Source organism: Bos taurus, chromosome 8 (assembly GCF_002263795.3).
Source record: "Bos taurus isolate L1 Dominette 01449 registration number 42190680 breed Hereford chromosome 8, ARS-UCD2.0, whole genome shotgun sequence".
NCBI classification, from domain to species: domain Eukaryota; kingdom Metazoa; phylum Chordata; class Mammalia; order Artiodactyla; family Bovidae; genus Bos; species Bos taurus.
Genome location: NC_037335.1, coordinates 98561418 through 98588288, shown reverse-complemented (window position 1 = coordinate 98588288; position 26871 = coordinate 98561418). Strand labels below are relative to the sequence as shown.

Genomic DNA, 26871 nt, shown 5'->3' with positions numbered 1-26871 from the left:
TTTTTAAATGAAACGGCAGTCCGAGTCCTCACCTTATTGGCTTCCTAGCATGCCACTGTGCTCTAAGTGTTGGAGGAATGAGGACGTGCACACCTACCCCAGCTCCAGCAGACTGTGCAGCCCTGAAAGTCCTGTAAGCCGAGGAGCTCCGTGCAGGCATATTTGGGAAGCTGTCTGGTGTCATGGTCTCCACATGTTCTCTCTTACGTGCAGTGTCCTTTTCCTTCTTGAGAACTGCCTCTTAAAGTCACTCAGATAAAAGGATGAGAATGGTCATTTGAGGAACATAGTCTCAGTTTTCTCGTCTATAAAATGGGGATATTGTTAGTGTTTATAGAAGTGTTTTGATATAATGCATGTGTGCATTTGACACATAGAAAGTGCTCAGTAAATATTGGTTGTCATTGTAATTATTAGTGTTAACTTTTCTTGTGTTGAGCTTTTGCATTATAGTTTTGCTTTTTTCTAGTTTGGGGTATAATCGACATACAGCATTACACTAGTGTCAGGTATTCAATGTAATGATTTTTTCTTGTAGAGACCTTAAGATTTACTCTGTAACACCTTTCAAATATGCAATACAATATTATTAACTATGGATGCTAGTCTGTACATTTATATACCCATGTCTTATTTATTTTATAGCTAGAAGTTTATACCTTTTGACTCCACCCATTTCATCAACCCCCACCCCTCCCCCCACTGTTTTTACTTTTTACTTGGCTTCTAGTCAAGCTTTACATTTTCTATGGGTGCTCAATAAGTATTTGTAGTTGACTGACTTCAGAGTTTTTGCTTTAAGACAAAACACTAACACATCTAACAAGTTAAAAAAAGTGACAACCATGAATCTATGGGGCAACTTTGTGCCTTTTCCAAGGAACTAATTTCAGAGTAGTCAATACTTGGAACAACTCTATAATGTTAAGGAAGCATTTAACTTTGTTGGTACAGCTAACCAAATGTTACCATCTTGCAAACTTCAGGCTGAATGCCTGAGGTTTAGTCAGAAAAAGGAAGGTTAAAAGATGCTATAATGCGCAAGCTCGTATATTTGATGATTGAGAACTGCTGGAAAAAGGAAAATTTTCCAGGGGTGCAGAGAAAACATTTTTATACTACTTGCTATTGCGAAGTGATACTGTCCCTCCAACTCCTTTTTCTGTACATTCAAGTTTAATTCTAGCCTTTCTTTTCTCTTTATATTTTGCTGTATAATCTTTGTTTTGGTTACCTATTGAGGTGTAACATATTAACCCAAACTTAGCAACTTAAAGCCACAAACATCTCTTCCCTCACTAGTTTCTGAGGGTCAGAAATCAAGGAGTAGCTTAACCAGCTGGTTCTGGGTCTGTGTCTCTCATGAGATTGCACGCAGGGTGTTGGCTGGACCTGCAGTTGTCTGAGCATTTGGCTGGACTGCAGGATCTGCTTTCAAGCTCCGCCTCCTGATGATTGGCAGGCTTCACATTTTTGCCAGCTGTTGACCAGAGGGCGCAGTTTCGCCCCATATGTACCTGTCTGTGGTAGTGGCTACATACAGCATGGTAACAGCTTTCCTCAGATGGGGAGAGAAACCAAGATATCAACCTCATCATCTTTAACAACATGACCTTGGCAATGACATACAATCACTTCTGCCATGCCAACCCTGGTACGACGAGGTAACACAAGGATGAAAATATCAGGAGGTGGGGACCATTGGGAGCCACCTTGGAGACTGGCTACCCCAGATTTCATCTGTTAGTGGAACTCCAGCTGTGGTCCTGATATGTAACCATTGCTTATGTAGTGGCTTATCTTTTGGGTTTTCCTGTGTCGTATCAGGTTCCTATTGTCTGAAACTAGATTTATCATCTCCCTTCCCATGCTCTACTGACTTTTTTAAGCGACTTGGGTTTACAACCTTGAAGCCATTTTTTTCACTTTTCCTTTCCGTCTTATCAGTTGTTAAGGTCCTGATTTTGTATTTTCTTAACTCAGTGTCTCTCAAATCGTCTTTTTTTTTTATATTCCTATGGCTGTCATCCTGGTAAGATCCTTACCACTTCACATCCACAATTAAGATAGCTGCGTGATTAGTAGCCTGGCTCTGAATCTCTCCTTTCCAGTCCATTTTATATGCTTCTATCTAATCTTCCTGAATCCTGACTTCATTACATCATACCTTGTGATATATCTGTTAAAATTCAGGTAATTTTTCTCGAGGTCCTTAACCTCTTGGGAGTATGTAATAGTATTGACAGGAGGGCTTATATGAGAAAAATTGATCCATTATGGACTCAGATTTATTTAGGACTTGAAAAATGATCTTGAACATTACAAGATGATGAAAAGCTTATTAAAAAAAATCTATTTAATTAAAAAGTAAGGTTTGAGAAACTACAGTTTGATTTGGGGGGATAAGAAATATTTGAATTGTTTTATTGATGGATAATTGCTACTACAGAAATTAAAATATTTTCATAGCAATAGTGAAGAAGAGACTTTTTCTAGAGGTGGGGAGTTGGTTTGATAGAATGGCTTATGCTGGGCATCATGAAAAGTGTATATTCAGACAGCACGCCTGAGGGCCAGCCTGGGACATGAGTTCTTAGGAGGAACAGTTTTGTTTTGCCACCAGAGCCCAGGCTGACCAGCAGATGAATTCGCTTATTGTTTCCCTCTGTCTACTGAGGGCTGATTTTTCTAGTTCCCCTTGTCACTGAGGATGCCTCCCGTTTGGTGCCCAAAACTTTGTCTTCTCTCCCTGGTTGTCTGGAAAAACCCTCGCCCCTTTAGATTGTGAAGACAGGCAGTGACGCCTTCTCCCCTGTAACCACCAAGCCCCCAATGTCTATTCCCTCAGTTCAGTTCAGTTTAGTCGCTCAGTCGTGTCCAACTCTTTGTGACCCCATGAACCACAGCATGTTGGGCTTCCCTGTCCATCACCAACTCCTGAAGTTTGCGCAAACTCATGTCCATTGAGTCGATGATGCCATCCAACCACCTCTGTCCCCTCCCCCCTGGGCAAACCCTGGGCAGCTGTTTACTGCTCCGCTTTTAGGTTCTTTGGTTATTGGCTCTCGGGATCGCTCTCACTTAGTCTTTTAGAACAGGCTTTGGGGATCATGTAGTTTGCATACCACTGGAAACAAAAGTTATGATATTTTTCAAACTCGCTGAAGGCAACAGTTTTTCACAGTTCTTAGGAGTGTGCCATTGTTATGCCTTTAGGGATCCTTGTATGATAATCTTTGGGCTCATCAAGGAGCTATTTCTTATTCCTGAAGTCGAGTTTCTACCCGCTGAGCACATTACCTTAAAGTCTGGATTTTAATTTGTGTATCTTATTCCCAGTTTAATTTCCCCCCTCCCCCACCCCACCACCGCCTTTCTTCTTAGGAGAAACAATCGCAGCACTTACAGATGTGAGCAGCCTGAATCGCCCAGAATCAGATGGCCAGATCACAATTTTTACAGATAAAACAGGAGTCATAAAGGCTGCAAGATTACTGCTTTCTTCAGTGACAAGAGTGTTGCTACTGGCAGACCGAGTAGTCATTAAGCAAATAATAAGATCGAGAAATAAGGTACTTACCTTTCTGATGTTTCTACTTGTATCTTTCAGGGCTGTTCAGAAAGTTGTTTTTTAAGTTCATTGCAAGTAATTTGGCAATGTTTGTCTATTTTGTTTATTATTCTAATTGTCTACAGTTTAAAAGTGGTGTTTCATCTATACCTATAATTCCTAAATGTGTGCACTGGACCTAAATTTTTGGTTACAAGTAACATTTCTTCTCAGAAAGCCATTATCTGCTTGTTGAGGTTTATTGGTGAAAACTTTTGATTTGGGATAAAAACAAATTTGGGATAAAAAGTCAAGTACCATGACAATGTATGTAGTGGAAACCTACCTGATGAAAATACTGAATTCCTCGGTACCTCCCCCCACCAAGGCAGATAGAACAATTTTTATGCTTAAGAAAATGCTTGGGTGGGAGGGAGGCTTAAGAGGGAGGGGTTATTTATATACTTATAGCTGATTCATGTTGTTGTACAGCAGAAACTAACACAACATTGTAAAGCAATTATCCTCCAATTAAAAAAGAAAAAGCTCAGTCACCTGAAACCACAATTATGCACATTATAAAATTGCTGTATGCAGAGTTTCTAAATATTACTGAATAATCACAAAATTTCAAGAACAGATTTTGACTCTCCCAGTCTAGACCTCTTCTGTGGCTGTTATCGTCTCCATCAACTAACTGGGAGCCAGGGTGTGTATGGATACAATCACTTTTTTCCCTGGATAATCCCTGAGGCAGGGAGAGCAGTCAGCCAGGGAAGGGACCCTCCCACTGGTTTGAAGACAAGACTACCTGGAAAAGTGTAAGATTAAAGAGAAAACGAATTTAGAGAGGTGGATTGGGCAGTGCTAGAGGAATAAGAAAAACCTTCCTCTCTCTGGAAGACAGAGGTTTTGCTCAGTGGTGGGATCTGCCTTATCTGCCGTAGTCGCCTGGACTTCCTGAGCTGCCAGGGCCCATTAACATGCCAAACATCTATCATAGCCTCATTAAAAATAAGTACACACAGGATATCTGTGTTTTCTTTACCTATCTTGGTCTGACTAAAACTAATCCAGTACTGTTATTTCAGAGAAAAGAATTTGAAAATATGTTTCACATCTATTTACTTTATTTCTGATATCAAGAAAATACATAACACTGTCTGTTGGCTGTATTACAAACATGCCATCTATCCACCCCTGGCTGCCCAAAACTTCTTGACAGTTATTCACCACAAGCAGTTTCTGACTGACTCAAACTTTTCCTGCTCTTGAAGTCCTCCATCTCCCTTCCTCTCCTCAGTCTTCCACCTTTCTGAGAAGGATGGGACTTCCCCAGCTCTGGTTCTCTGAACCTTAAAGCTTCTTGTATCATCTCATCCTCATCCCCGTCTTCGTTCTCTGAAGATTTGATCACCTTCGCCCTGCCCAGTTGCCACCTTCTCCAGACTTTGTTACATAAATGGGAGCTCTTGCATATTTAGTCATTTCATTTACTTTTTCCTTTAATTTTCAAGGAAGCCCACTTCCTATCCTAAAAAGAGATCATTCCCTAGATGACTCTAACTTTTGAATCTACTTCTCTGAGTCCCTCCTTCTTCTCTGTCTTCTCCTGGGACTCTTTCCCAACTTTCCTCTAGAATTTAGAATTTCTCTTTTGTTCCTCTGTTGCCTCAGGCTTGATGTCTTAGTCTCTTTCACATTTAAACCTGAAATAAAATAATCTCTTTTGCAGGTTCTTGCAACTATGGAAAGACTGGAGAAAGTGAATAGCTTTCAAGAGTTTGTCCAAATATTCAGTCAGTTTGGAAATGAAATGGTGGAGTTTGCGCATCTAACTGGAGATAGACAAAATGTATGTGTTTACCCTATTTACAAGTCTTGAGATACATGCATACTTTTCAGTTTGGTTAGAGATGTGATCTTTGTGATCATTTGGATTGGTTGTCTTGCTTATTAAATCTATAATCTTGCTCTTAAAAGCCTTTCCTGAAGAAGCCAGGATAAAGTAAATAGATCTGTGTGTCTTTTGTTGCTCACAGATAATAGTTAAATATTTTCCCACCTCTCACACTGGGAAAGGTCATACTTGCCTTCAAGGCCCAGTTCAAGTACTTCCTCTTTTTACAGAATTTTCCATTTGACTCTTCTACAAGGGTTCAGGCAAATAAATGAGTCATCATACATATCCTGGTAATATTTTATTACATATCTCTGTTATTGTTCTTTGTGTAACTTGTTATATATTATTCTATTGTTACATCTTTATAATTGTTTTACATTAATAGTAATAACCCAAGCACTGGGTTATTGCATTGGCTATACGTTAGCTGATCTTGTTTGACTCTCAAAACAGCTGTGTAAGTAGGTATTGTTATTACTCTTTCACACATGAGGCTGAACTTCAGAGGATAATACACTTTGCTAAGGTGACTTTTCTAGCAGATTGAACTCAATTGTGTCTGATTCTAAAGCCTGTAGTTTTCAGCTGCACCATGATGTTGGTTCTTTGTAGTAGTGTTCCCCAGTTCAGACTGTAAGTTCTGAAGTTTAGGGGAGATAGAAGACCACATCGTATCCAGGATTGCCTTTCCTTGTTGGGGGACTTGTACATAATTTTATCATGTCAAGTTAAATATATAATTGACCTCTTCTTGAGATGCTCTGGTAGAGTCCTGTAGACTGGTTTTGGGTGTGAACTTTCCTGGTTTGTAGCTGGAGTTGAAAGATGGTTTTTGGGTGAAAAGTGGCGGGCTGGATTATATGCTTCACTTAGTTCTTCTTGGACATCCGGGGTTAATGAGACCTCTGTTTTGTCCTGTGGACCAGCCCTCTAACAGATTGAGATGCCATCTTTTTGATCACTTGCTGTCACCTACGATATGTGGTGTAATGTATGGTTTACAAGTGTTGTGTATATACATTGGATGCCTTGTCATCTAGACCCACAGGGTTTTTTTGCCAGAAGTCCCGTTCAGTATGTTAAAGACAAGGAATAGGTGGAAATTTTAGCAGTGACCTCAACTTTTATTTTTGATTGCTACTCCTGGTAGGTGATAATCACATGCAGGACACAGACTTTGGAATGTTACCTTGTGATCTGAATTAGCTTCGGGGTTTTGTGCAGTTTTTCATTTACTAGGTATAACTTTGTTTCCTATTAAAGAAAGCTGTGTTGAGATGCAAGTGAATGAGAGTGATATTATTGTAGAGATAACTTTACATCCACTCTAATTTATTAAATAAAAGGCAAACCATTTTCAAACTTTAGGTCTTTCTTATTTATAAGAAAAGACTTCATCCAGTTCGCAAATGAGAAAAAAAACAACTATGAAAATTTTATGTAATCCAAATTTCAGTGTCTATAAGTAAAGTTATTATAACACAGCTATATTGACTTGTTTATGTATTGTCTAAGCTAGCTTTTATACTACACTGGCAGAATTAAGTCATTGTTTCAGAGACCAAATGAACCAGAAAGTCTCAAAAACTTATTATCTGGCCCTTTATTGAAAATCTTTGCTGACCTCTGATTTAGATGGTTATAATCAAGCTATTATGAGAGTATTTGATTGTAGATTTAATCAGCAAGATTTGAGGACCCTCTGTGATAGCACACCTTCATATTGAAGGCTGTATGAAGAGAAACCAAATGAAAAAAACCAAAATACAATGTCTACTTCAGAGTTTATATTCTAGTTGGGGAAAATTATATACCCAAGAAACATCTTAATATTTTAGAGCAGCATATAGGCTAACTTTAGGATTGAAAAAAAAAAAGTTCACATTGAGATGAATAAGCACTTTGATGGGGTTAATCAGACATGGTTCCTGAAAGAGTTGACTTCTGAGTGTCTAATTTGAAGGAAATAATGGTCCACAAATGCTGAATAAATATGTCACTTTTAATTAAGTAAAGCATGGGATGGCTGTTTCTGGTTGGGAGCGAAGTGTCCTCACCTGGGCACAGGAATGTCAGGTGTGCAGGCCACCAGAACGTGAGCCGCGTGACAGCTTATCCGCCTCACTTCCTGGCTCTGCCGCCCTGAGGGCAGCTGTTTCTACTCCGTGTTAATGTATTTACACTGAAATGGTGACATTTTATTAAACTTTATTCTGTTTTTATTTTTCAAAAAGCAGTGTTAGTTAAATTGTTGAATATTGTTTTTCTTGAATAAATGGTTTCCCAAGAAATTGAGTTTTTTGCATGATCCTAGGCAGCTCAGTGGTTTTATTCCATTTTTAGGATTTGAAGGATGAAAAGAAAAAGGCAAAAATGGCAGCAGCTAGGTCCGTTCTTGAAAAGTGTACAATGATGCTGCTCACAGCTTCAAAGGTAAGAAAAGTTTTGTTTTACTATGTTGTAAGTTAATTAGAAACCCTAAATGCACATAATTTATATATATTTCACTTTTTAAAAAGATGAAAGTGATAAATTGGAATATAGGCTATAGTAGTCAAATTTCAGTTATTCTTTAACAAGAAAGTTAACTTCCATCCCTGGTCCAAACATCAGGTAATCTGTGAGTCAGCTTTGATTGAGCAGCTAAGCAGAAAATGGCTTATTAGGTGCTGCAAATGGAGGCCAGTCACACAGGGTCAGTGCCTGCATGGCCTGCACTATCTCGCTGGGGAGCCTGCACACATGCTCTAGAAAAACTAGGCGAGTTGGAATCTGTTAAGTAACAGTGGAGTATTAAGTCAGCCCTTAGTTTGTTTATTCTGTAATTTCATACCTCTCAGTCCTTATTCTGCTTTTTGCAAAATTGTCAATCAAGAGCTTGTAATTCCATACAGCAGTAGGCCAGCAAATTGGTACAATTCAAGAGTGCACTGCTGAACATCTCATTAGCACTTTGTGGGAATTGCCTTTTCTGCTCAGAACATTGCTTCCGTGCTAGGATCACTGCAGGCACAGAAACAGGCTTCCCTGGAGCCTGCGTGGAAGGCCCTGTTCACAGCTGGGCCCTGGAGTAGTTTCTCCTTTATATCATTTTTTGAAAATCAAAGATGCCTCCACAGTCATAAAACATCTGTCCATTTGTCCTCATTCTTCTTTTTAGCTCTTGCACATATTAGGCAACATTTTAAATTTTAATCGTGATGAAGATATAGGGTTTGTTTTTTTTTTTCCCAACAATTTTAAGTAAGCATGTTAAAGTCTAAAGATGCGGTTTTGTACCCTGCCTGTTTCACTTAAACTTGCTATTACTCTTTACTCATCCTGCTTCCACCTTTAGTGAGGAGAAGCGCTGGGTGAGCCAGGGACACAGGAGATTTTGGTAAAGAACCATTTTTATTAGCATGGCATGTTCTCTGTAAGATTTTGTGTATTATGATATGGGTCAAATCTTACCATAAAATTTTTCAATTGTTTCAAAGACTTGTCTCAGGCATCCCAACTGTGAGTCAGCACATAAAAACAAAGAAGGAGTATTTGACCGGATGAAAGTGGCATTGGATAAGGTCATTGAAATTGTAACCGAATGCAAACCAAACGGAGAGAGTGACATTTCATCTATCAGTGTTTTTACTGGGATTAAGGAATTCAAGGTAAGAATACAGAGAGTATATTTTGTTTTTTTCTTGCCATTTCAAAGAAACATTATAAATAATACTCATACTTCTGTATGGTATTTTAGAATACAGACGCTTCACAAAGCAAGATATTTGTCTTTAAAACAATGCTATAGTATATAAGGAAGTTCCCTTTTGGGCCAGATAGTAAAGAATCTGCCTGCAATACAAGAGACCCAGGTTTGATTCCTTGGTTGGGAAGATTACCTGGAGAAGGGAATGGCTACCCACTGCAGTATTCTTGCCTGGAGAATTCCATGGATAGAGGAGCCTGGCGATCTATAGTCCATGGGGTCACAAAGAGTCAGACACGACTGAGTTACTAACACACTTATAGGGTATAAACTTAATATTCAGTAACATAAGGCTTAGTGCAGTTTGTACAGAGAATACCAGTGTGGGGTTATGGTAGTTACCCTGGCCATGTTTAGCTGTATGGTTTAGCTGTAGCCTTCTGTCCTCTGTTCAGAACGGCTTTCCCTTCACAGTCTGTAGAGCAGTACCATACCATCCGCATCTGATGACAGACAGTAAATCAATTCTGGAATTCTGCTCTTCCCTGTGCTATAGAATTGATACTTTGAGACTGTAGTGATAGCAGTAGTATTAATTATAATTAAAAATTTTAATGAACAATAATGCATACTAACATTTATCAAGCACTTACTCTGTGCCCATCCTAAATGCTTTAAATATGTGCATGTGTACATCACACAAGAATATTATTATTATGGCATTGTACTGTTGAGACTGAGAAACAGAAATTAAATAACTTGCAAGCTACAAAGTGCCAGAGTTAGGATTTGAAAGTCAGCAGCCTGACCCCAGAATCCCCATCTGCCCTAAATGAGTTTTAGGGCAGAACTCATTGCACGTCAGAGAGGTGGTGACAAGCACTCTTTGGTAGGTGCAGTGCCTAGTCGAGAAAACCCTAGGAAGTCATCTAATCAGATCAGATCAGTCGCTGAGTCGTGTCCGACTCTTTGCGACCCTATGAATCGCAGCACGCCAGGCCTCCCTGTCCATCACCAACTCCCGGAGTTCACTGAGACTCACGTCCATCGAGTCAGTGATGCCATCCAGCCATCTCATCCTTTGTTGTCCCCTTCTCCTCCTGCTCCCAATCCCTCCCAGCATCAGAGTCTTTTCCAATGAGTCAACTCTTCGCATGAGGTGGCCAAAGTACTGGAATTTCAGCTTTAGCATCATTCCTTCCAAAGAACACCCAGGGCTGATCTCCTTCAGAATGGACTGGTTGGATCTCCTTGCAGTCCAAGGGACTCTCAAGAGTCTTCTCCAACACCACAGTTCAAAAGCATCAATTCTTTGGTGCTCAGCCTTCTTCACAGTCCAACTCTCACATCCATACATGACCACTGGAAAAACCATAGCCTTGACTAGACGGACCTTTGTTGGCAAAGTAATGTTTTTGCTTTTGAATATGCTATCTAGGTTGGTCATAACTTTCTTTCCAAGGAGTAAGCGTCTTTTAATTTCATGGCTGCAGTCACCATCTGCAGTGATTTTGGAGCTCAGAAAAATAAAGTCTGACGCTGTTTCCACTGTTTCCCCATCTATTTCCCATGAAGTGATGGGACCGGGTGCCATGATCTTCGTTTTCTGAATGTTGAGCTTTAAGCCAACTTTTACACTCTCCACTTTCACTTTCATCAAGAGGCTTTTGAGTTCCTCTTCACTTTCTGTCATTTAAGGGTGGTGTCATCTGCATAGCTGAGGTTATTGATATTTCTCCCTGCAATCTTGATTCCAGCTTGTGCTTCTTCCAGCCCAGCGTTTCTCATGATGTACTCTGTATATAAGTTAAATAAGCAGGGTGACAATATACAGCCTTGACGTACTCCTTTTCCTATTTGGAACCAGTCTGTTGTCCCATGTCTAGTTCTAACTGTTGCTTCCTGACCTGCATACAAATTTCTCAAGAGGCAGATCAGGTGGTCTGGTATTCCCATCTCTTTCAGAATTTTCCACAGTTTATTGTGATCCACACAGTCAAAGGTTTTAGCATAGTCAATAATGCAGAAATAGATGTTTTTCTGGAACTCTCTTGCTTTTTCCATGATCCAGTGGATGTTGGCAATTTGATCTCTGGTTCCTCTGCCTTTTGTAAAACCAGCTTGAACATCAGGAAGTTCACGGTTCACATATTGCTGAAGCCTGGCTTGGAGAATTTTGAGCATTACTTTACTAGTGTGTCTAATAGGCCTGTGTTATTTAATGGATGGGAAAACTTGGACCCTGAGAAGCTCTCTAATACGCTAAGGGTTACCTACGTCTCCAGCAGCCAGAATTGCAGCAGGAATGGTATTCTTTCCATTTTACTGGCACTTGGACTTTTTTTTTTTGGCTGAGCCACACAACACGTGGGATATTAGTTCCCTGACCAGGAATCAAAACTGTATCCCATTGGAAGCAGAGTCTTAACCTCTGGACCACCAGGGAAATCCTGCACTTTGACTTTTAATTGTGTAACGGTCGGACATGGGGTGAAAGAGAAAAATGGAACACTTGTTCTCAATATTTTCTCATTTGTTCTCTAAACTTCCCTTTTAGGTGAATATTATTGTACCCATGTTTTTGAGGAGGAAAGCTAATATGTGATAGAACCCTTGTTTAGAACCAGGACTCCGATCCCAGAGTCCATGACCTTTGGGTTTACACCTCTGGCTTTGTTTACATGCTGTCCGTCTTACCCCGTGTCTCTTCCTGAGAGGAAGGAAGCTCCAGGGACCAGCCATTCTTTCAGAGTCTTTATTACTGAAAGGAATCTTAGGGCTTATTTTTCTAATCCCTTGTTTTTGTTAAGGCCAAAAGGAGAGAGGTCAAAGGACCATTAGGGAAACCAGTCAATGTAAAGCCAGGTCTCTGGCCGCCGGGCACTGCATTTCTGGTTCCGGGTTAACTAGACCAGTGTGGTACCTGTGGCTGCTGTTGACCTTTCGCCAGCAGGCATTCTGCACAGAGAGCTGTTTTGAATACACTCTCTCAGTTGGTGGTGATCTTCTTTGCATCTGTAGAGGGAAACTGGATGTATTCATTACTTTGAATATATGGACAGATCTTATGAAAACCTGCAAATGAATGGCTTTCATAAAAATGCTACTAAGTTACTGTTTTAAAAGCCGTATATGATTCTCTTTAAAGGGAAAATAAAAAACCTTAAATGGTTTGTGGGCTGATTTTTATGTTGTAGTTATCTTTAAATCCTCAAATTCTCAGGTTCTCCTTGTCAGTTCCATACTTCAGTTTTATCTGTGTTCTTTCCTGGCTTAAAAAAACCAATCCTGTCTCCATAGGACAGAGTGATTACTGGAGATAACTTGGGCCGACAGAAGGGGAAGCTATACTTCCCGGTAGCCTCTTGACCTTTCCAAATCTTGGTATTTGCATGGGTCCTGTTAAAAATGGGTCTTATAATAAGGATCAATTTGAAATAATTGTTGTGAAAAGACCTTGAAGTATGAAGCGATTGTATGTTATCTTTATCTGCACAAGAATTTTGCCCACAGTCGTGATCATCACCACTTAGTGCCTCTTAGCCCAGGTTGTTTCTATGGGATATTTCAGGGGCTAGAGGTTGAAGGGCTAAGGCTGAAGTGGCATGGCACATCTCAGACAGCTGAGAGAGAGAAGGTTGCCCTAATGGGCATGTGTTCATCACACATTCAGGGAACTCTAAGCACAGGATGGCTGGAGTGAAAGGAGGTTTAGAAACTCAGAAAGGTGAGAGGGACTGTTGGAAAGACATAAAGACAAGACCCTGGAAGGGTTTGTGCTAGGCGGTACAAGTCTGGGCTTGGTTTTATTGGTGGTGGGGAACCAATTAGAGGGAGGGGGCAATATCTGAAGGTATACATTTTAGGAAGATTATCCAGGCCCCCTGGTAGAGAATGTTTTGATCAGGGAGGTCTGATGGGGACATGAAACAAAATGTAGGGAGACCAGTTTCGCTGAATTAATGAAGGGAAAATTGACGCCTTTCCCAGCTCTTACTGTACCCCACACCCTCCACACCCTTCCCCCTGGGCTCAACACATAGTCGTTTTTGGCTGTAACATCTTCCAGGACTTTGCCTTGGCATTTTCTCAGATAACAAATCCTTTATCTGGAGGTAGGTTCATTTTCCTACCAGTTGCTACATGATCACGTTCTTTCACTGACCGTATAGAAGTGTTTTGTTGACAGCTGTCGGAATGAAGCTCTGCACAGCTACTGTTGGCTCTTGAGCAACGTGGGCCCCCTGAGTTTGTGGACATTAAAGTTTGTTCACAAACTTCTGTTGGAGGTTTGTTGGAGGTTGTATTTCTCCTGAGCTTTCAGACAGGGAAAGAAATTGCAAGCTTCTTCTTGGGCCCTGGGAGGAGAGTACAGCACATCTGGTTAGGTGGGAATGTTGACTCCTGTGGATGTATATCCTTTTTGTTCTCAGATGAATATTGAAACTCTTCGGGAGAATCTTTGTTTTCAGTCAAAAGAGACTCTCTCAGCGATGTTGGAAGCTCTCTTGGAGCGCATGGAGGACTTCACTGATTGTGCCTACACCAGCCATGAGCACAGAGAACGCATCCTGGAACTGTCAGCTCAGGCGAGGATGGAATTGCAGCAGTTAGTTTCTGTGTGGATTCAAGCTGTAAGAACTTTATTTCATCAAAGTAAATCCTCTGTGACTGCTTTGCCCTAAAGTTCTGAGAGTTATGCGGGTACCGAATCATCAGGAGTGTGAATGTGGTCCAGAATGGGACAAGGGTATCGCATCCCTTTTCTGCCTCCTGCTTGACCATCCAACATTCACGCTACTTGACATCTCTCGGCCTGTTGTTTTTCACCCTGACCAGTTGGATTCTGAGTCACCCTCACTAGTTCACCCTGTTGTCCCCTCTCGTCCACCAAAATCACCTCTGGAAAATCCCTCCCAAAGTGCTTCTTCAGAGTAAAGATCAGAGTAGTAGAACCCCTATCTAGAGATTCTTGGGTCCTGAGTCTTACTGCTGGGTTCTTTCAGATGTGCACAGTTCTTAATTCTGAGGACACCTGATTTACAGACACAAGGATTTGGAAAACTCAGGGAGGTTCAGATGCAAGGTAGATCCAGCTGGCAGGTGAAAGATTTTTCACCCTGGCACAGATTCCTGGTCTCAGATTGGTGGGCAGCCACTTAAAAAGCCTTGAATAGGCTGCTGATGTGCTTCAACATGGAAGTTATGTGGGCAACAGTGGCCAGGACTGGCAGCAGCGGTACAACATAAGGCAGTATGCGTCCAGTCTCTGACAGAGGGTGGATCACAGATTTGAAGGATAGAGCCCTGACTCATGTCTCTGGCACCATTTATTTGTTGCTTAGACCTAGGCTATGTCAAGAATGCATTTACCATGATTTACAGCATACAAATCTGGAAGTCATGGACATAAGCTCAGGCCGAAGATGAAGGGTGAAGGCGCCTGAGGACCCAGCAGTCTGCCTCCTTGTGAAGAGATGGGTTTATGAATGAAGACTGGGATAAGTCAGTGATTTCCCTCAGAATTTCTTGGCATCGGGTAAAATGATGTCAGGAATAAAAGCAGTATTTTGTGTTCAGCTTGACTTGAATTATCTATGTGGTATCTAATCTGAAGTGGAGATTGCTTCAGAGTTAAATTTTAAGCCCAACATGCAATATAAAGAGTTTCTGTGAGGAAACACTCTTTGCGTTGGGAATCCAGTTCTATCAGTACTTAAATGTGCAGGTATCACCTTTCACATGTTTCACAGCACTTGGATCTCTGATTCTGTTGTTCATTCATTTATCCTTTTTAGCAGTTATTATTGCTCAGTGCCTTTTATATGCCAGGCATCAGAAATCTAAAGATGAATTAAATAAAATTTTTGCAAGAATTTTGCAATGTAGAAAGATGTGAGAAGGTATGAGACAAGTCTGAAAAACTTTGTAAGTGTCCCAAGAGAAGGGACAGATCATATGTGGAGAGCGTTTGAAGGAGCAAGAGGAATCTAGAAGCTTCATGAAGAGATTGACATTTAGCTGGAATTTATTCATTCAAAGAATTGAATACCTGCTACCTTGCATTTGCTGTGCCAGGTATAATGCACTCATTGGTGAACAAAATACGTGTGATCCCAGCCTTCACAGAGCTTATCAAAGCCTAGTGAGCAAAATAAACTTTAAACAAAAAAATAAAATAAAAACTACACATGTAATTGCAAATTAAGATGATTACTTTGAGAAAAGGTTAGAGAGGGTAAGAAGAGGGTCTAGTCAGGATTGTGTGATCAAAGAAGGCCTTTCTAAGAAACAGAAATTTCTGTAAGGATTTGAAGATTGAATAGGGTTTTAATTTTTGATTAGGTTAAGAATGAAGAGATGAGCATTCCAGGCAGAAGATAAAACAGATTAGTTTTAGCCATGATAAATTTATTAAAGAAAATTAGATTTTAAAAATTCCAGTATTTAAAAGTTAGAGTTGAAAAATGTAACTAAATATTCTCCTTGCCACTTTAACATAAACAGGTGAATTTTTAAAATATACTTTTCATATAGTTCACAGAATGGTATTAAAATGTTATTGTTATTTGTAGTTAGAGTACAATTGGAATTGCTAGATGAAAAAGATAACTCTTCACATGTACTTTTAAATTTTTTTAGCAAAGCAGGAAAACAAAAAGCATCGCTGAAGAACTGGAACTCACTATATTGAAAATCAGTCACAATCTCAATGAACTTAAGAAAGAGGTAAGTATAGTTGGAAGCCTAGCCTCTTTTAATTCTTTGCAAGTTGTCATGTTGTACAGCATGTACAACGTGCCTTAGAATTAGGATGTTCCTGTGCCCAGAGAATGTTATTTAAAAGTTTTCCTTTGCCCTAGTTTTTTTGAAGCGATTGTTTTATTGGGGCCATCATCCTCAAAAATTGTACACAAATGTTTATAACAGCCCCAAACTGGAAACAATCTAAATTTCCATCAACAAGGAAATTTATAAATGAATTTTGGTATAACCATGTAACTATGCCAAATACTATTCAGCAATGAAAAGGAACACTATTGATACGAGTAAGAATATGGATGGATTGCTTAAATGCAACACTGAGTGAAAGAAGTCAGACACAAAGGTTGTGTGTGTGTGTGAGATTCTATTTAGAAAAAATTTTTTAAAAGGCCAAATCCATTTACAGTGACAGAAACCAGATCAGTGACTACCTGAGGTCATATGTAGGGGGAATATTTACTACAGAGGGGCTTGGGAGAACTTTTGGGGGTAATGGAAATGTCATAAATATTGATTATGGTGATAGTTACTTGGGTGTAAATATCAAAACTATCAAACTGTACCCTTGGTACATTTTGTTATATGTAAACGGTACCTTAATGAAGTTGATTTTTAAAAATATTCTTTTGATTACGATTTCCCTGTTCCCTGAATGAAAACTTAATCGTTTAGTGGTTACTTTTAGGTAACTGAAAGTCACCTTAAGTCAGGGGTTTGTGAACTACAGCCAGGCTGTTTTTATAAATGAAGTTTGGGGGACATAGTTCTGCCCATTTGATTTGGGCAGTTGTGACTGGGTGGCCTGAAAAATCTAATTACTTACTCTCTGGCCCTCTGCAGAAAATGTTCACCAATCCCTGCTTTAGGTCATAAGACACAATCTCAGTTAAAAATGAGAATGTCCATTCCAATATATTCATCAGTATTTTGGTTTGTTCAGTTGTATGACTTCCCCTCTGTTCCCCACTCCTCTGTCCTGCACCCCTAGGGCTTTTGGGGGAGGTGTGGTCTCTTGTCTCTTTCAGGCCCTTCATCCTCTATTATCTAGCTTCTGTTCCAGATCTTTGCCAGGCTCTGGCACAGGAAGAGAAGAGAGGAAGTAGAGAGGTAGAAGTTCTTAGTGACCAGTGCCCTTATGAGATGCACTGGGCTCAGAAGGTGTTTAAAGCTGACTTTGTCTGTCATTAAGCCCCGAGTGTGCTCTTCAGAGGCTCTGCTGGTGCCTCCCCCGACCACCCCTTTACTTTGTAACCTCCTGCCTGCCTGTTCCTCTGCTATGTGTGTGCCTAGAGGGGAACTCACAGTGAGGGAGCCAGTGCTCCAAACAGATCTTCCTTCCAAAATTGTTCCTTCTCACTTAGCTCTAATTTTATATTTTTTTAAGAGAGTCAAGGGCTCAAAAGAAGGGAGCTGGTTTGGGGGAGTTTCATATATAAATTGTATGGTGATGTTTCATTGACCTCTGTTGAAACCTTCATTTTAACATCCTATTAAACATAGAAGGATATGGTTTTCTATGGTTTAAAACAAGCCTACTCATTTTTTTCCAGCCTATTCAACTAAACTATTGTTAAGACTATCAGTAGAACGTAAAATTTTTTTGTGATAGATTGAGTGGCGTTCTATAAACTTCATTTTCCTTACCTCTGAAATGGGTATAAAGATTAGGGAGATAATATCTATAAATGTGTACTGAAAGCAGAAATATCTGCTTTCAGTACCTTGCACAGAGCAGGAACTTCATGTTTATTCACCCTTCTTCCCTTGGGGTTTGTAAGTTGTCTCTAGAATCATTTATAAGATTTACGTGACCTTGAACAAGTCACTCAGTCTTTAGGGACCTGTTTCATAGTCTGTAAGATAAAGGGTTGGCATTAGTTATTTTCTAGGGCCCTGATGGTTAAACAAAATCTTTTGAATTCTTACGTTGTTTAATTTCCAAAGGAAAATGCATTTTAATGTCTTTGTTTCTTACTGTAATTATTCTCACTTGAGTTCATGAGTGCGGACTACCCTATTGTTAATTTTGTACAGAGTCCTGTAAACTGAATTGACATTGGATTACTTCCAGGAAAAAAAGAATCACTTTGTACAAATAGGCTTAATTAAAAATCAGATTAAAAATGATCTCTTTCTAGTGAGCCCAAAATAACCTGTCATAACTTTTTTTTTTTTTTAAAGACAAGATAAGGAGAAGAAAAGATTTTGGAGTTGATTGTACACAGAGATATTCAGTGAGAGTGAACCATGTTTAAAATCCCTTCCACCTAATGTTAAATAAAGCCTTGAGGTTTTCATTATTATTTTATCCCTCATTTCTCCTGTGACCTAGGAGTTAGAGCATAAAGTTCTGGATGGCAATATAGATGAACTATAAGCTCCCTGAAGGAAGATGTTGAGTCTTACTTTTCATGCATGTCCAGCCTTTAGGCTAGTGCCTTTCCTGACGTAGGTATTTAAGAAAATTTGTTGAATACATGTTTGACTGTATCTCACAATGGTGCTTTCCCAAATGTCTGTTTAGAAACACATTGATGATCATGAACTGCCGTTTGATTGTCCTCTTAGTATACAGAATGCCAGTCTCTTCATAGTGTTCTGTTTTCGCTAACTTTAAGAGCAGCAGAAGCAGTTGAGGTAAGAGAGAAGCCATGTGGGAAAGAGCTGGTTGATAATAGGATGAAAAGAGGTCCAGGCTACTCTGCCAGGGTGACCAGTTCATCTTCTGCAAACAGGATTACTGCCAACACCAGGGGACTCAAAGATGTCAGTTCTCCTTCCTGCCCTTGGGAGAAGTTGCAAGCTCCCGGGGCTTTGCAGTTCTACTGTTACCACAGGAAACTTTACCCTTTCCCCCTCAGCAGATCAGGTGGGCGTGATCTGAGGTTGCTGCTCTTTAGTTTTTAAAGTACTCGTGAGGTTTTCATCACAAAACCTTGTTGTTTGTTGTCTTTGTTTCACCCCCCACATCTGCAGCTTCATAGTACAGCAGCTCAGCTGGCAGCAGATCTGTTAAAATACCATGCTGATCATGTGGTTCTAAAAGCATTAAAACTTACTGGAGTAGAAGGAAATTTAGAAGGTTTGGCTGAATATGCCTGCAAACTCTCTGAACAGAAAGAGCGGCTTGTTGAGGTGAGTAATAGGTTGCTTGTTAAAGAAAAGTTAGTTTAATGAAAGCTGTACTGTCATCAGGGAATATTAACACAAACACAGTTTTTGGCTTACTCATAAGAGCGTTTTCTTTCTTGCCTTTGGACTTTTAAAAATATCATGTTTTTCTGTTCTGCTCTTACAAGTTTGGCCTCTAAAAACAATAAAAAGTGCTAGAACCCGCAAGGGCACTTCTTTTTTAAAAAAAATTTTATTGGAAAATAATTGCTTTATAGTATTGCACAAATGCACTTCTTAATCTTCTTCCTTATTCCATCAGGGAGGTTAAATCTTGGAGTAGAGCAGTGGAGATACATCTCATGACCTTGTTTGTATCTGAATCTTTTGAATCTCAACAGGAAAAAGAGACAGCACATTCAAATTAGGTTAATTTTAAGAAGGTTTAATAAAGGAGCTGTTTACAGTTGCATGGATAGGGTGTGGGGAAACCATGAGAGTACAGGAATTGGGGTGAGTGATAGCAGAGCTGATTCTGCTTCTACGACCAAAGTAACATGGGGAGTGAGTGGTTTGGGAAATTGGAAGGGCATGGAGTCCTTCAAGAACCTAGGGACTAAACAGAGACAGCTCCAGGCAACTTCCAGGGAAAGAGCGTGAGAATAAAGACCCTTACCCTCCTCATTCCTGCTGCTCTAGTGCTGGGGCTTCCACAGCCAAACACAGCTGCGGACCACACAGGTCAGTCTCCCAAGAAGGAAGAAGAATGGACACGGAAGGACAAAGAGAACACTCAATACAGTATTTGTTCTCTGAATCCTCCTGCCCAAATCTTTGTTACGTGTCATTGGTGCTTTGTTTACCCCTTTTGTTATAATTCCAATTATTGATTGATATTGTAAGACTTCTACTACTGAGAATGTCAGATATCTGCTAGTAAAGAAATGTATATTAGCCCATGTACATATGAAGAATATATACAAACACACACACACACATACATATATGTATGAAGTATGTGTTAGCCAACATGTACATTAATGCACAGATATGAACCACCTAGCTGTCTACATGTTATCTGTTAATATTACCCTGCTCACTGAATCTCACGTACTAATGGTTAAAAGGAACTTTCAGATGAATTAAACTAGCTTCTTCTCCTTTATTTTTTAATATCTGAAAACTACTAGGGAGCATTCTGTTTGTTTATTTTTGATTGAAGGATAATTGTTTTATTACAATGTGTTGGTCTCTGCCATACATCAACATGAATCAGCCATAGGTATTCCCCTTCCACTTGAACCTCCGTCCCACCTCCCACCCCATCCCATCCCTCTAGGCTGCCACAGAGTACCAGTTTGAGTTACTAGAGAGCATTCTTAAAATCACTGTAAATACATCTCCTTTTAAAAATAGATTTGATGCTGTTTTGTTTGTAAACCAAGAATTATGACCATAGGCAAACTTGCTAATTGTAGGAATCCTGCAGCAAGTCTTTTTAAAACGTGAAAAAAATTTTTTTTCCCTAATTTTCTGTTTTAAGCCTCAAGATTATTTTTTTCAAGAGTTCAAAATGGATACATTTTGTTTTCTATGAATTATATCTCAAAAAAGTAGATTTTTAAATTTCTGGATACTGACACAAATATTCTAAGAACTAGAAACACAGGCTACTACTATCAGTAAGGGGTTCAGATAGAAAAAAGTTCGAAATTGCTTTATTGCAAAGTCCTAGTCCTAGTTCTTCATTTAGTAGCCAGAAACGCTGATGCATTCTCTCAGTGTTGGTTATTACTACTACTAAAACTTTTCATGCTTTTCCACTTAAGTTGAATGTTTTCCAAAGAGGCTCCTCAAACCTCACAAATAGGCTTTTATAGGGCAGCTCCATCTTTCTTCTGGAAGAACTCGAACATGCTGTAAAACTTGCTAAGTTGTGTCCAACTCTTTGCGACCTCATGGACTGCAGCATACCAGGCTTTCCTGTCCTTCACTATCTCCTGGAGTTTGCTCAAACTCATGTCCATTGAGTTGGTGACGCCATCCAACCATCTCATTCTCTACCTCTTTTAGATAATGCTCATAAATGTTACGGAGAAGGCAATGGCACCCCACTCCAGTACTCTTGCCTGGAAAATCCCATGGACGCAGGAGTCTGGTAGGCTGCAGTCCATGGGGTCGCTAAGAGTCAGACACGACTGAGTGACTTAACTTTCACTCTTCACTTTCATGCATTGGAGAAGGAAATGGCAACCCACTCCAGTGTTCTTGCCTGGAGAATCCCAGGGACGGGGGAGCCTGGTGGGCTACCGTCTGTGGGGTCGCACAGAGTTGGACACGACTGAAGCGACTTAGCAGCAGCAGCATAAATGTTAAATGCACTGGACTCTGGCGTGATTTTATGGGTGGAAATCATATTGTTTGTTCTGAACAACCTGCCTTTATTTCCCCCAATGCCGTTCCTTTGTTTTGTTCTCTTAAGTTTTGCCAGGAATTTTACGGCTCTCACTTTGAAGCAGTTTGTAGTGCCTGGCATCAGTACTGGGTCAGGGTAACATTACAGTCATGTTTCTCATCTTGTATATAACCTTGTTAGAGTCCTTCTGAATTTCGGTGTGGAATAAAATTGGCTTTTTTCTTAAGGGAATTTACTTCTGTAGTGAACTTCAAGGATGGAATCATGCCCTTTTGTTAGAACTGGATTAACAACCACTGGGCACCATAGTTAGAAGACTGCTGTAATTGGCACATAAACATAATAAATCATAGAAAATAGACTGACATTGAGCAGAATGCCAAGTTGCTGGGCCTGCACGAGGGACAGAATTAGATTTCTTCCATTAGTGTTGTTCTGTCTCCAAGGTGAGAATGATACGGTGAGAATGAGAAGGATTTTTAAAATGTGTTATATAACTCTAATTAAACTGCTCATGTATTGATGAATGACTTATTCAGAACAGGTGAGGTAGGATAAATGATGGAAAAAGAAAGACAAATTCTTTGAAAGGAAGATCATCTGTAATATTGACTATACTCTTGAGAGTCCCTTGGACAGCAAGGAGCTCAAACCAGTCAATCCTAAAGGAAATCAACCCTGAATATTCATTGGAAGGACTGATACTGAAGCTCCAATACTTTGGCCACCTCATGGGAAGAGCCAGCTTATTGGAAAAGACTCTGATGCTGGGAAAGGTTGAAGGCAGGAGGAGAAGGGGATGACAGAGGATGAGATGTGTTTTGGATAGCATCACTGACTCACTGGACATGAGTTGGAGCAGAATCTGGGAGATGGTGAAGGACAGAGAAGCCTGACATGCTGCAATCCATGGGGCTGCAAGGAGTCCGATATGACTGACTAACTGAACAACAACAACAAATATATGATTTCTTGATTCCTTCTGCATATGGTTGTAATCAAATTCAACTTTTCCTGTTTCACATACAAAATGATCCTGGGAATTGGACTGGGAAGAGAATTTGAATTGGCTTTGACAAGTTGGAGTAATTTTCAACATGTTTTTGAGATAGTGGTTTTGCTTGGCTAATACATATTTTTCAATATTGTCAATTGAGGCAGAAACCCCAAACATTAGAAAACTGCATACTGGCTGTTTTGTGCCAGGAAGGCACATTGACTTCAGTGTACAATGTTAAGATCATGAATTTTGCTAAGTACAATTGCAAACACATGTTCTGTTGCAAGGCAGGCAATGAAGAGCAAATTAAAGAATAAACAATACAAACGGATTTCACTAAGAAAAACTGAATAACACCAAGGGCGTTTTAAAAAATTACAAAGTTGTGCAACTACTATAACTAGTTTTTGCAATGCTGATATATTAATGAGTCATAGTGGTTGTGCTATTTCTTTCTTTCTGCTTTTTAAATAATTGAGATTAAATCAAGGAAGCTTGTAATTTACAAATTCAATCTTCTTTTTATTAGTGAAGGCATTTTAAATGCATGAGGAACTAATTTGAGGATGATTGAAATTTTAATTATTAAAAGAGAACTGTGAACTTGCAGATGTTCAAACTAGTTTTAGAAAAGGCAGAGGAACCAGAGATCAAATTGCCAACATCCACTGGATCATGGAAAAAGCAAGAGAGTTCCAGAAAAACATCTATTTCTGCTTTATTGACTATGCCAAAACCTTTGACTGTGTGGATCACAATAAACTGGAAAATTCTGAAAGAGATGGAAATACCAGACCACCTGATCTGCCTCTTGAGAAATCTGTACGCAGGTCAAGAAGCAACAGTTAGAACTGGACGTGGAACAACAGACTGGTTCCAAATAGGAAAAGGAGTCTGTCAAGGCTGTTTATTGTCACCCTGCTTATTTAACTTATATGCAGAGTACATCATGAGAAACGCTGGGCTGGAAGAAGCACAAGCTGGAATCAAGATTGCAGGGAGAAATACCAATAACCTCAGATATGCAGATGACACCATTCTTGTGGCAGAAAGTGAAGAAGAACTAAAGAGCCTCTTGATGAAAGTGAAAGAGAAGAGTGAAATAGTTGGCTTAAAGCTCAACATTCAGAAAACTAAGATCATGGCATCTGGTCCCATCACTTCATGGGAAATAGATGGGGAAACAGTGGAAACAGTGGCTGACTTTATTTTTCTGGGCTCCAAAATCACTGCAGACGGTGATTGCAGCCATGAAATTAAAAGACGCTTACTCTTGGAAGGAAAGTTATAACCAACCTAGACAGCATATTGAAAAGCAGAGACATTACTTTGTGAACAAAGGTCCGTCTAGTCAAGGCTATAGTTTTTCTAATAGTTATGTACGGATGTGAGATTGGACTATAAGAAAGCTAAGCACTGAAGAATTGATGCTTTTAAACTGTGGTGTTGGAGAAGACTCTTGAGAGTCCCTTGGACTGCAAGGAGATCCAACCAGTCCATCCTAAAGGAATTCAGTCCTGAATATTCATTGGAAGGACTGATGTTAAAGCTGAAACTCCAATACTTTGGCCACCGGATGCAAAGAGCTGACTCATTTGAAAAGACCCTGGTGCTGGGAAAGATGGAAGACAGGAGGAGAAGGGGACGACAGAGGATGAGATGGTTGGACGGCATCACCGACTCAATGGACATGGGTTTGGGTGGGTTCTGGGAGCTGGGGAGTTGGTGATGGACAGGGAGGCCTGGCGTGCTGCGGTTCATGGGGTTGCAAAGAGTTGGACACGACTGAGCAACTGATCTGAACTCTCTGTAATTTTTGGTCAGATCAGAATACTACAGATTTTAAATAAAGACTGGTGTAGACCAGTATAGACCAGTCCAGATGTGTAGACCAGAATACAGTGATTCAGACTGCATCAGATTGATCTAGACTGGAATGCTGCTGCTGCTGCTGCTCCTACGTCGCTTCAGTCATGTCTGACCCTGTGTGACCCCACAGATGGTAGCCCACCAGGCTCCCCCGTCCCTGGGATTCTCCAGGCAAGAACACTGGAGTGGGTTGCCATTTCCTTCTCCAATGCATGAAAGTGAAAAGTGAAGGTGAAGTCCTTCAGTCGTGTCCGACTCTTAGCGACCTCATGGACTGCAGCTTATCAGGTTCCTCCGTCCATGGGATTTTCCAGGCAAGAGTACTGGAGTGGGTTGCCGTTGCCTTCTCCAAGACTGGAATAGACTGGTCTAAACTGGAATACACCAGTTCAGACAGAAATAGACTGGATCAGCTCAGTTCAGACTGTTAAGCCTCAAGATTTTCAATATTTTTTGCTGATACAGACTCTTTATTCATTGTATCAGTCTGCCTACTCCAGGTTTCTTTCCAGTAAAAGGTGTGCTAATTGACAGAAGTGTTGTTTGTTATCAGAAAGAATGTGTAGCTTGTGGCAGCTGACGTAGTTCAGCTGAGAGATCGTGGGTAGGTCCTCCTCTGAACCACGTTTCTTCATACATAAAATATGCGGGCATTACAAAATCTTTCAGGGTTCCTCCTGGTTCTTTTTTTCTTGGCCGTGCCGTGTGGCATGTGTCCTCACCAGAGATTGAACCTATGCCCTATGCATTGGTAGTATGGAGTGTTAACCACTGGACCACCAGGGAAGTCTCAGTATTTCTCCTGGCTCTTATATTTTGTTACCACCTTACAGTGTTCAGATGGGAAGTAGAAACAATAGTTTGTATGCTCAACCCTTATTTGTTCCAGTTTTGCTCCTAGAATCTATTTGGAATCAGTATAATATAATCTCATTAATTACAAATTTATTTTTTAGGTTTTAATGTTTTATTTTCTTGTAAATTTATTTATATTTAGTTTGGCTGTGCCGGGTTTTCATTGCTGCACGTGAGCTTTTCTCTATTTATGGTGTGCAAGCTTTTCATTTTCTGTGGCTTCTCTTGTTGCAGAGCACAGGCTCTAGGGCGCACGGACTTCAGTAATTACAGTAGGTGGGCTCAGTAGTTGTGGCTCCCGGGCTCTAGAGCACAGGCTCAGTGTTTAGTTGCTCCACAGCATGTGGGATCTTCCTGGATCAGGGATCTAACCTGTGTCTCCTGCATTGACATGGATTTGTTACCGCTGAGCCACCAGGGAAGCCCTGTTTTATTTTCTTTATTAATTATAAAATGATGCTATATATTGTGAAGAAGGAGAAAGCTGAACTATAAAAATTTTTCTTGTAGACCTGTCGATTGTTGAGACATGTATCTGGGACAGAACCTCTTGAAATAACCTGTCTACACGCAGAGGAGACATTTCAGGTGACTGGCCAGCAGGTATGATGAACAGCAGATCGTTCATTCTATATTATGTTTTATCTGAGTGTCATAGCAAAGTGTGCACAAGGAGGACACAAACAGTTCTGCCCAGTACAGGCCACGTCTACTGAGAGAAGTGAGGGTGATGGAACTTGTGTTGATAGTGTGTCGGAACATTCCACGGGATTACCTGGTCATCTGCCAAACTGGAGATCGGCTCATTTAACCGATGCCATAGTTTATACCTATTTAAATGAAAAGCTGTTTACAGTGTAGGTTGTTATGACACATTTGCAAACTAAGTTATCATTATGTAACAAGGCATAAAAATACTCACATTTTGACCCCCAAATTCCTAAAGACATAAGGAAATTAAAGAAAAGTAAAAGCGTTTGTTCGGAGAAGGCAATGGCACCCCACTCCAGTACTCTTGCCTGGAAAATCCCATGGACGGAGTCGGACACGACTGAGTGACTTCACTTTCACTTTTCACTTTCATGCATTGGAGAAGGAAATGGCAACACACTCCAGTGTTCTTGCCTGGAGAATCCCAGGGACGGGGGAGCCTGGTGGGCTGCCGTCTATGGGGTCGTGCAGAGTTGGACATGACTGAAATGACTTAGTGGCAGCAGCAGCAGCAAAAGCATTTGTTACAACATTGCTTATAATAAGATTCAAATAACAATCTTAAATTAGGCAAATAGTATAGTATATTATAACATTAGAATAATAATTATGATAACTAGAATTAGCAGCATCAAAAGGTGTTTTATTAAAATGTTAGGTAACAAAAGCAGGATACAAATTTGTTTATATGCTATAATTGCTACATATAAAATCTATATATATATATATGAAAATGACTGTAGGATTGTACAGAAATGAATGTTCTACTTGTTAGGGAGAATTGTGAGTAATTTTTTTCTGTATTCTCTATAATGTTACTTTGTTTTTATAATTTTTAAAAGCATTTAAAAAACAGATATCCCATTTAAAAATGTCTCTGTCAAGTTAAGGGAAAACCTGAGGGACAGACCTTCTCCTTACTTAGGTCTAAGCTTGAACATACAATTTACCAAGTGTTCTTATTTATCATGGTGGTCAAAAGGACTTATTCCTTTTTTTGCAT

At 40.0% G+C, this 26871-nt stretch overlaps 1 protein-coding gene across 2 annotated transcripts in view; it reads left to right on the top strand.

The window, feature by feature from the left end:
• The window catches only part of CTNNAL1 (catenin alpha like 1), a 56715-nt gene that overhangs the window by 13383 nt on the left and 16461 nt on the right, over positions 1-26871 (top strand). For both annotated transcript variants that reach the window (XM_010808237.4, NM_001191534.1), the window contains exons 3-10: positions 3385-3572; positions 5286-5405; positions 7797-7886; positions 8933-9103; positions 13575-13775; positions 15784-15870; positions 18883-19041; positions 25668-25760. In XM_010808237.4, coding sequence (XP_010806539.1) covers positions 3385-3572; positions 5286-5405; positions 7797-7886; positions 8933-9103; positions 13575-13775; positions 15784-15870; positions 18883-19041; positions 25668-25760 — 1109 coding nt within the window. The remainder of the gene's footprint in view (positions 1-3384; positions 3573-5285; positions 5406-7796; positions 7887-8932; positions 9104-13574; positions 13776-15783; positions 15871-18882; positions 19042-25667; positions 25761-26871) is intronic.